The 12,142-nt window shown below is 18.4% G+C and overlaps 3 protein-coding genes across 3 annotated transcripts; all 3 read left to right on the top strand.

Moving 5' to 3' along the window:
* Positions 1-2,422: 2,422 nt before the first annotated feature.
* On the top strand, positions 2,423-5,281 carry PGSY75_0812500 (putative RNA-binding protein; the record flags this gene model as incomplete). Its single annotated transcript, XM_018785253.1, has 1 exon — positions 2,423-5,281. One exon carries the CDS (start codon positions 2,423-2,425, stop codon positions 5,279-5,281), a length of 2,859 nt encoding a protein of 952 aa, XP_018642220.1.
* A 2,453-nt stretch (positions 5,282-7,734) lies between these two features.
* Positions 7,735-9,372, top strand: PGSY75_0812400 (karyopherin alpha; the record flags this gene model as incomplete). Its single annotated transcript, XM_018785252.1, has 1 exon — positions 7,735-9,372. One exon carries the CDS (start codon positions 7,735-7,737, stop codon positions 9,370-9,372), a length of 1,638 nt encoding a protein of 545 aa, XP_018642219.1.
* Positions 9,373-10,313: 941 nt separating this feature from the next.
* Positions 10,314-11,696, top strand: PGSY75_0812300 (putative sporozoite surface protein 3; the record flags this gene model as incomplete). Its single annotated transcript, XM_018785251.1, has 1 exon — positions 10,314-11,696. The coding sequence occupies one exon, from the start codon at positions 10,314-10,316 to the stop codon at positions 11,694-11,696; it is 1,383 nt and encodes a 460-aa protein (XP_018642218.1).
* Positions 11,697-12,142: the final 446 nt, after the last annotated feature.

Below are 12,142 nucleotides of genomic sequence, written 5' to 3'. Positions count from 1 at the left end.
ATATATATATATATATATGTAATTATGTTATGAAAATATTTTCATGTTTTACAAATATAGTATAATACTCAAAAGTATTAACCAATGGGATTATATATATATAAAAAAAAAAAAAAAAATTATTAGAAATGAATAACCTTTATAAACACACCTTTTTTGTTTAATTAAATTTAAAAAAAAAAAAGAAAAAAATTATGTTATTTCCCTTTTTGATTTTTTAATTATAATCCCATATATCATTTATTATTTGAAATATATGAATTAATTTTTTTATTTTTTTTTGTATGTTTTTTTTATAATTAATATATATATATATATATATATATATATATTATATGCTTTCCAATAATTTATGTAAAACATTTTATTATTTTATAAAGAAAAATCCAATTCACATCTTGAAAATGGGTATTTTTTTATAAGTTCATATATGGAAAAGAAGAAAAATGTAGGAAGGAAAGTAAGAAATATTTTGTATTCATATATATTATAAATTTCTTGTTAAATCTTAATATATATAAATATATATATATATATATATATGAATATACATTTTTTGTTTCATATAGAATCACATATATATATTTATTATATTTACTATTTGTATTTATATTTATATTTTTGTTTTTTTTTTTTCTTTTTTTTTTTTTTTATTGTTTACATATTATTCATAATGTGGAGAAATATATAAATTGAATGTTTTATACATATATTACATTTTATAGCTTTATATTTTTTCTCTTCTCTTTTTATAAATTTCTAATAAACTTCGTATAGTTAAAGATAAAAAAAACATACATATGTTTTCTTATATATTATAGTTCTATTAACTGTCCACATTTTGTAGAATGCTTCATTTCTTTTCTTTTATTTTTTTTTTTCCTTATTTTTATGAGCATATTTTAAATAAGAAAAGAATAATTGTAATTTTTCATATACAAACATATATATATATATATATATATATTTTGTTCTAAATTATAACTAAATATTATATTTTCTTTTTCCCATTCATATAAAACAGTTGTTCTTTCAAAAATGAGTAATTTATAAAACACTGGACTTACAATTATATTATCATAAAAAATATAACGACAGGGCATATTTTTATATGCGATGTAAGGTGTTATCATAATATATATATATATACATATATATGTAATTATCTTATGGAAATACTTTATATACATACTAGTATTCAAAAAAGAAACATATAAAAAAGTAATATATTTTATTCATTTCAATAAATATAAAATTATATCAACAGAAGAAAAAAACATATATAATAAAATTATAGATATATCAGAACAAAATGGATAATACAAAATAAAAATTTATATATATATTTATATATTATATGATTACACAAAAATTTATACTATGAAAGCTGTTTATTTTTATTATTAAACTTACGTAAAAAAAAAAAAAAAAAAAAAAACTCAATAATATATATATTAATAAAAAATATTATTTTATAAATTACAAAATTATATAAAAAAAAATTGACCAATAAATAAATAAAATTAATACAAATATTAAAATTTTTAACTTAAAAATTATGTTACTTTCCATAATTTATATAAAAAGTATAATTAATAATAAAAAATATATATTTTTATATATACATAAAAAAATGCCTATTACATAATTATATATAATATATATATGTATGTTATGTATAAAATTATTTTAAGAATATCCCTTTTATTTCTATGAATTATTTTTATATGCGCTTGATATTTAAAAATATATTTATAAAATATATTATATATAATATATTTATTTAAACATTTTGAAACATATTATTATATATATATATATATATATATAATATATATAATATATAATGATATTATTATTTATGTATTTTAAGAATATTATATATTTATATATAATAAATATTTATCATACTTGTAAATTTTCGTTTATATTATTTACATGTGAATATTTAAAAAAAAAAAAAAATAATAATAAATAAATAAATCTTGAGAATACCATTTTACTATTTTTTTTTTTTTTTTAATATTTTTTTCGCCTAAAAAATTATCCTATATATATATTTACCTTTTTTATTATTATTTATTATTACCCATAATTATAATTTTTGGGATGATACAAATAAATATATTTTTAAAACTTATTTTTTTAAAGTATATATAAAACAATTTTTTAAATAAAAGAATTTAAAAAAGAATTTTTTTAAATAAAATAAAGGTGAAAAAATGTCATATGTGAATTATTATTTTTTCTAATTGAATTATTTATTTATTTATTTATTTTTTTTTTTTTTTTTTTTGAAAGATTCTGAAAAGATAATATAAAAATTAGAACATATATAATATATATATATATATATATAAATATATATATATATATATATATTTATATTTATTTATTCATTTAAGGAAGGCTATTTAAAAATATGTTTTTTAATTTTTCAAGAAAGAAAAAAAGTGAAGAGAGACTTGAAGAAGAAAGAAGTAATACATGTGAAGAGACTGAACAAGTTGAAGAAACTAGTAATAATAAAAGAGGAAGGAAACAAAAAGAAAAAGATGAGAAAGTAAAATCTGTAGAAGATAATTTGGATGAAGAATATGATGTAGGAAAAAATAAAACACAAGAAAAGAAAAAAAGAAAATATACAAGGAAAACTGGTGCGACAGCTACGACGAACACTACTACTACTACAACAACGAAGAGAGGTCGAAAAAGTAAAAAAGAAAAAGATGAAGATATTGAAGAGAATGAAAAAAAAAATGAAATTAAAGATGAAAATGTAAATAATATAGGAAAAAGTGATGATAATGAAGAAAAAGATAATAAAGAAAATAATGATGAAAATGATGAAATAAAAATAACAGAAGAATTAAAAGATAAGGATGCTAAAGCCAGTGCCCTTACGTTAGAAATATTAGGTGATATACCTGATGCTGATATGAAACCTCCTGAAAATATTTTATTTGTATGTAAATTAAACCCAGTTACTGAGGAAGAAGATTTGAAAATAATTTTTTCAAGATTTGGAAATATAAAATCATGTAAAATTATTAAAGATAAAGTTACCAATAATTCATTACAATATGGATTTATTGAATTTGAAAAAAAAGAAGATTGTTTAAATGCATATTTTGAAATGGATAATGTTGTAATTGATGATAGAAGAATTCACGTCGATTTTTGTCAGTCCTTGTCAAAATATAAAAATGAATATTTAAAAGATAATATGAACAGCGATAATGTAAATAACAAGAAACAGAAATGGGATGAAGCAACTTGTAAAAAAGAAGAAAATAATGAAGATAATATTCGTGTCTTTAAATATGAATCTGATCATAATAACAAAGAACATAATAATGATCGAAATAAAAGAAGAGATTCTAAAGAAGATCTTGAGAACTTGAAATATAAGAAATATGATAATGACAATAAAAGAAATTATTTTTCGAAATATAAATATGATAAAGATAATAATTATAATAATAATGATAGGAAATTTTCTCATCATTATTATAGAAACAGTTCATATAAATATAAGAATAGTAATAACCACAATTTTATGCATTCGAAAAATCAATATTATAGAAAAAATCTAAATTATTATGATAATAAAAATAAATATTATAAGAATGTTCATAATACAGCTATAGGAAAAAGAAACTATTCTCCTAGTGATATGATAAAAAGAAATAATTATAATCGACGTAATAGTCGATCATTGTCAACAAGAGATAGAAGAACAAGGGCTGAAGGGAATATCAAAGATTATGATAGATATAAAAAAAAAGAACATGAACACAAAAATACTCAAGAACATATGAATAATGATCAAAAGAAACAAAATGATGATGAAATAAGTAATTACGAGAACAAAACAAATGATGAACATAAAACAAATGAAGAATCATATAAAAGAAGTATAGAAGGCTCCCAAAAAAGTGATAACCTTAAAAATAATAAAGTTTCCAAATCTGCAAGTAAATCTTATGATAAACCTGAACTATATGACGTTGATTATAATGATGATATATCTGATTATGAAAAAGAGAAAAACACAAGAAATGAAAAAGGAAGTCAAAGTAATTCAACATTTAAAATATCAAGTAGGAGAAGTAATAGAAGAGCATCACAGAACTCATCTATTAATAATAAAGAAGAACATGAAAGCTACACCAAGAAAGAAAGCAACAAATACTATGAGAACAAAAAAAGAAAATATAACGATTATGACAAGAAAGATAACAGCAATTATAAATATCCGGTTAAGGATTATGATAATGATAGAAAAGGGAAATATCCATCGTTTGCTGATGAAGATAGAAATTATAAAAGAAGAAATTATGAAGATAAATATGCAGATAAATATAGAGATAAATTTCCAGATAAATATAGAGATAAATTTTCAGATAAATATTACAATAATAATAATATGAGAAAGTATAGTAAATATAATGATGGTTATGTAGGAGATAACAAAAAATTTAGTAAAAGAGAAGATCATTTTAATTATTATGATGAAAAGAATAAATATAATAAACATGATTTATATGATAAAGAATATTATAAAAAAAGAAAATTCACCAACTACAATACTTATAATAATAATGATAATTATCATAATAAAGATTTCAAATCATATAGAGAAGAAAAAAAAAACACAAACTATCATGGAACAGATGATAATAAAAATTATCATCATACAGATGATTTCCACAAATCATATAAACATAAAGATAGCAAAATAAATGATGATCATATAAATATATCATCCAAATATCCTCCTAATAATGATTATAGAAAACCTTATGATAATGTAAAGGATAAAATGCCTTATTATTCTAAACATAATAGAATGTCACAAAAACAAGATGATTATAAATATGCAGATAATTATAAAAGTAAATATAACAATAAATCATATGAAGATAGAAGGTTAACGAATCATAGAGATAGATCGTTGGACCAAGAAAAAGATTATAAATATTCAAGAAATAATAAGGATGATAATTATCATAATTTAAATAAAAAAGATAAAAGAAGAAATCATTCTAAATCCTTCTCAGAGTCAAGGTATGATTATTCTAATAAATATAATGATAGAAAAAAAAGTTATAAGAATGATAAATATGAAAAAAAAGTAAAAACAAATAATAAAAATCATGATTCTCCAAATGAACGTAATTCAATTAGTATTTCCAAAGATTCATATACAAATAATAAAAAAAAAAATTCATATACCTTAAAAACTGAATCAGTAAAATCTTTTGTTTCACGTGAATAAAATTAAAAAAAATTATAATAAATAATATATTTATACATATTTGTTATTTATTTTATTATATAATTAGTTTTTAATAAAAAAATAATCACCTCACATAATATTATTATTATATATATATTTTTTTACCCTTATTAACACACACATATATATATATAATATATTTTTTCTTTTACAAAATAAATTACATGTTTTAAAATTTATCTATTGAATTTATTGTACACCAAAACATAATTAAATTATAAAAAAAAAAAAAAATAAAAAGTACAAATCTTTATTTATATAATGACGAGAAATAATTAATAACAATTTTGTTTTATGTAAATACAAATATATATATTAAATAAATAAATAAATAAATATATATATATATATATATATACTTTTATATATCCTCTTCTGTGAACAGTTTATATATATTTATATTTTACACATACATTATACCTTTTGTAAAATTAATTTTCTTTTTTTTTTTTTTTTTTTTTTTTTTTTGACTCCTATTAATTTTTATAATTTATCAAACATATATTACTCTTTACATAAAAAATATTAAAAAGAAAATATATGTATATATTTTTTCTTTGTATCATTTGATTTATATAAGGATTTTATTTATTCATATATGATTCAAAAATTATAAAACCTTTACATGTAAAATAAAATAAGGATCTGCATTATTATTTACTAAACTTTTTATAATACAAAGATAGGAATAAATAAGAAAACCTATACACACTTTAAGAATAAATATATATATATTTATATATGGTTAGTGGTACAATAAAAATATATTTAAAAATTTTTTTTTCCTTTAGTAGTGTTTATTATCCTGTATTGTACAACTAAATGTTTATACTTTCTTAACATACTGATAAATAAATAAATATATATACATATATATAATATATGGACAAAGTAAAAAATAGGCAAAAATGATAGTATGCCCTTTTATTATATTTTTTTTTTTTTTTGTATTTTTTAAACTACTTCATATAATAACAAAAAAAAAAAAAAAAAACTCATTATTTTGTAACTTTTCTTATAAATCATCTTTTTGTACAATTTAATTTTTTCTCTTAAAAGATATATATAAAATTAAATTTGTTATTTTTTCTATAGTATTATTATTAAAATAATATAATATATATATATATATTTATAAATATATAATATATAAAAAAAAAAATAAAGAATTATAAAAATATTTCCTTAAATATATATATAAATAACACTGTTAATATATATATATATATTATTTTTTGAACTCGCATATTTAAATGTATTTATAATTAGAAGGAAAAAAAAAAAAAAAAAAAAAAAAGTAGTCCAATTTTAAAATATCGTCAATATGTTTATAATATATCTTTTTTAAAATATATATTTATGATATATATTATTAAGCACAATAAAAATCTTATTTTATTTTACAACATTATTTATTTATAAAAAAATTATTATTTATAATATAAATGATAATATATTTTTATTTATACATAAATAATGAGAATAAGCTTAAAAATTCAAATATAAAGAAACTATCTTTATAATAATACATACATATATATATGTATATATATCATAGTGTACTATTTATTATTGATGCTTAATGTTTTATATTTAATATATACTTATAAATATAATATATATATAAATAAATAAATATATATTATATATTTATATTTATATAATATTTATATGTACATTTCATTAAATTAAGGTTATTTTATGTTTATTATAATATATATTAAATAAATTTACATTTATGTTTGTAACTTAATATAAATAATAAAAATATGTACATAGATTTTTATGTTTATCTTATATGGGAAAAAATAAAAAATATTAATTGAATATATATTTTATATGAAAAAACATTATACATATATAATATAGTATTTTACAAAAAAAAAAAAAAAAATAAAGAGGGAAATATAATGAAATTATATATAAACAAAATTTTATAATATTTTATATTTTATTTTTTTTTCCTTCAAAATATTATGTTAAAAAGAAATGTATATATTTATGATATAATAATATATATATTTTTTAATATATTTATAAAATATATATTATTTATATAAATATATATTTAGTGTATGAAATTATAATATATATAATATAATAATATATTATAATATATTATATTATATATTTATGTTCTTAAATAAAATAATATATTAACAAAATAAATAAAAAAAGAACAATATTGCATTATATAAATATATAATGTATATATATAACAAATATATATATAAAAATAAAAAAAATAATAATAAAAAATAAAGGATAACAAATATATTATTATTTATCATATATATATATATATATATATATATGTTTTTATTTATTTTTTTTTCTTCTTATATATATTAATCTTATTCGTTTTTATTATTTTTATTGTAAAATATATAATATAAATATACATATAAATAAATATAGTACAATAGCAAAAAATGGATAGGAGAATAGAAGCTAGAAGAAAAGAATTTAAAAAGAATTGTGATGACACAAGAAGGAAAAGAGAAGATTTAGTAGTTCAGATAAGAAAACAAACAAGAGAATGTCAATTAGAAAGTAAAAGAGCTATGGTAATGGCTAATATAGGATTTGAAGAGAATAATACATATAACCTTAATTACGCAAAAGGAAATCAAAATGATTCAACTAATGATTCCATATATAACACTTCATCAAATAATAGTTCAAACACATTAGAAATGTTAAAGAAAATTCCCACATTAGCTATAGGTGTAAGATCTAATGAATATGTAACACAATTAAATAGTACAAGGGAATTAAGAAAATTATTATCTATAGAAAAAGGGCCACCAATACAAGAAGTTATAAATTCAGGTGTTGTTCCTTATATTGTAGAATTTTTAAAATATGATGATAAAACTGATTTACAATTTGAAGCAGCTTGGGTTATAACTAATATTGCATCAGGATCACAAGAACAAACTAAGGTAGTCATTGATAATAATGCTGTTCCTCATCTTGTTAGATTATTAAGTAGTGAAAAAGAAGATGTGTGTGAACAAGCTGTTTGGGCTTTAGGAAATATTGCAGGAGATTCTGCTGAATGTAGAGAATATGTTTTAAATCAAAATTCATTACCATTATTATTAAAAATTTTACGAACTAGCCATAAAAGAACTTTAATAAGAAATGCTGCATGGACTTTATCTAACTTATGTAGAGGTAAACCTGCACCAAAATTTGAAATAGTTTCCAAGGCTTTACCAACATTAGCTGCCTTAATATATAATGATGATGAAGAAATATTGACAGATGCCTGCTGGACCCTTTCCTATTTATCAGATGGTTCAAATGAAAATATTAATTCTGTATTAGATGCAGGAGTAGCAGAAAGAGTAGTAGAATTATTAAGTCATTGCTCCTTCTTAGTTCAAACACCTGCATTAAGAACTGTTGGGAATATTGTTACAGGAGATGATTTACAAACAGATGTAGTTGTAAAATTAGGAGCAGTTCAAAAATTATCTTGTTTACTTAATTCTTCAAAAAAAAGTATTAAAAAAGAAGCATGTTGGGCTCTTTCCAATATAACTGCAGGTAATATTTCACAAATACAAGCAGTTATAGATAATAACGTTATTCCACAACTTATTAATATATTAATGAAAGAAGATTTTGAAGTGAGAAAAGAAGCTGCATGGGCTATTTCCAATGCATCTTCAGGAGGATCCGAATTACAAATTGAATATCTTGTAGAATGTGGCGCTATACATTCTCTTTCTAATTTACTAGATGTTGAAGATGCTAATATAATATCAGTTACTTTAGAGGGATTAGAAAATATTTTAGAAATGGGAGAAAATAAAAAATTAAGAGATAACTTACCAGCAAATCCATATGTACATTTATTTGAAGAATGTGATAGTGTTCATAAAATTGATGCTCTACAAGACAGGAAAGTTGATAATATTTGTAATAAAGCATGGAAAATATTATACAAATATTTCCCATTCGTTATTAATAATGAATTGAATAATGCACAAATTCCATTAAATAACGTCTTTGCAAATACTGATGATGCAGTTTTAAATAAGGATTTTACATTTGATTAAAGTAAAAATTAAGCTCAATTAAATTAAATACATTAAAATATAAAAGAAAACCTCACAAATTAATACACACAAACATATATATATATATATATATATATATATATTTTTTGGGGGGGTATATGAAGAAAAAAAAATCGTAAAATAAGGCATCCCATTTTGCATATAATATATAAAATTTTTGAAGTTACAGAATAAGAAGTAAACACTTTATCATATTCAAAATATATCCATGCAGTTGAATTCATGAAATAAAAAGAAAAGTTTTTTTTTTTTTTTATTTTATATGAAAATATTTCTTATGAAATATATATCGAAGAAAGAATCTATTTTATTATGTTATATATACATATATAGTATATAATTTTTTTTTTTTTTTTCCTTTTTTTTTTTATTGAAATTCTTTTGAACCATAAATATTCTTATTATATACAAGAATATATATATATATGTTAATATAAATCTTATATATATGAGATTATATCATTATTTTTATAATTATATATATATATATATATATATATATTTATTTATTTTTTTTTCTTCGTGTTTGTGTTCACACATTAAAATTTTAAAATCCTTATTTTTGGTATAAATAATAAAAAATTTGAGCATATAAAAATATGATATTAATGATATGCTATTCATGCTTATATATATATATATATATATATTTTTGTTGTGTTTTTAATACTTGGTTAATATGTAAATTGTAAAACAAGACAAAAATAAAAAAGCAAAAGTTAAAATTTATTTATTTGTCTCCTTAAAATTTTGAAAGTTTCAAAGATAATTTTTCCTGTCAATATAAAAAAAAAAATATATACATATATATATATATATATATATATGTAATTATTTATTTATTTATAACGTCATTTGCTCTATACTTGAAAAAAATAATTTATTTATATATTATTTTTTATTTTACTTTTTCGGTTAAGATGTCTAACATATTGCTATATATATTTTTTCATATATTTTTTTTCTTTTTTTGTAACCCTGTAAAGGGTGAAGGATACATTTGTGACTTTTCTTCGGAAAAATATAATATATATTTTGATGAACAGAAAGATGATGTAATATGCTATCATGAAATATATGAAGGAGATAGTATTGGAATAATTATACCTAGATATAAAGAAGGTAATGAAAATATATATATAAAAACAAATTGTTTTAATGAAGTATCATTGGAATCATCAGGAAATAATGCATTATCTATATATGATATATTTAACGATGATGAAATAACTTTATTTGATCAAAATTCTATATTTTATACTGAATATATTTCATCTATTTTACATATAAAAAAAGTGAAGAAAAATACCTATCTTCATTGTGTATTTGAAAGTAAGGATGTAAATGATTTAACTACGCATAAAGGTATAGCAAAAATTGCAATTAAAAATGTCCCAGGTAATAAGAATAATAAATTAATTAATGATGTAGATAATAATTCCCCTCTTTCGTTCAAAAATAAATTAACAAATAAACTTGTCATTGATCTATTAAATAAAATAGATATAATTAAAGATGATAAATTGAATAATCAAAATAATGATGATAACAAATTTCTTGTTGAAGCAAAACCAGGAGATATACTTTACTTGTTAGGAATCAAAAGGAAAAATAAGAAATATGTTTTTTTCGATGAAAATTGTCCATTACATTTTGAAAGGATTGGAAGTATATATAAATATATTTTCCCGATAATAAATGAAATGGAGGAAATATATAATTGTACTCTATATGTTGATGATGATGTAAGTACAAACAAAAAAATTGTTGGTGAATTAAAAATTACATTTGTATCTAAAAGTCCAAGTATTAGTGATATCAATATAGATGTTTTAAAAAAATATATTCATAATGATATAGAACAAAAATTATATCAACTTTTATATGGAGATATTTCAAATAACGTAGATAAATATGCAGAACAAAGTCTAGATATAAATAATACTGAAACATCTGCAATTCAATTTATGAATCTTAATGCTGATAATTGTAATAATAACGAATGTACTGAATTCTTTAATAATTCAACATGTTCGTCATATTGTGGTAAAGGATACAGAATATTAAATAGTAATAATCATATATATGATGAACAAATGGTTGTTCCTTGTTACAATGGAGAATGTAAACCAGAAGATGAAATTGAACCTTTATATATCTTTGCTCATACATCTATGGTTTTCTTCTGTATTATCTGTACCATATTAATTCTTACCATATATAATTTTATGAAAACAGAAAAAAAAAATAAAGTCAGTGATGATCCATTCATAACGTACGATTCAAATTTGAGTAAAAAGTAGATCCACCTTATAAGAAATTGTACCAATAATAAATAAATAAATTAATATATATATATATATATATATTAATATTTATATATGTTTATATCTTAGTACAAATGAAATGTGAAAAACAAATCCCGAACAATATTAAGAAATAAATAAACAAAAGGATTATATTTAATACTATTACACAGAAATATTATCAGAAAATACATATTCATCATATCTATTATTAATTAAAAAAAAATTAGGATATTCCAACAATATTTTATATATTTTAAGATTACACATATACTTATTTTATTTATTTATTTATTTATTTATTTATTTATATATTTATTTATTTTTATTTTTTTTGTTTTTAAAAAATTCAACGTCAAAGAAATTTTGGAAAAACTAATTTCACATTTGGCAAAAACTAATAGATTGTATATATGTATGTATATTTATACACATATATATGT

The sequence above is a fragment of the Plasmodium gaboni genome, chromosome 8 (genome assembly GCF_001602025.1).
Source record: "Plasmodium gaboni strain SY75 chromosome 8, whole genome shotgun sequence".
Lineage (NCBI taxonomy): Eukaryota > Apicomplexa > Aconoidasida > Haemosporida > Plasmodiidae > Plasmodium > Plasmodium gaboni.
Note: the sequence above shows the minus strand (reverse complement) of the source record. Positions and strands in the feature narration are given on the sequence as shown.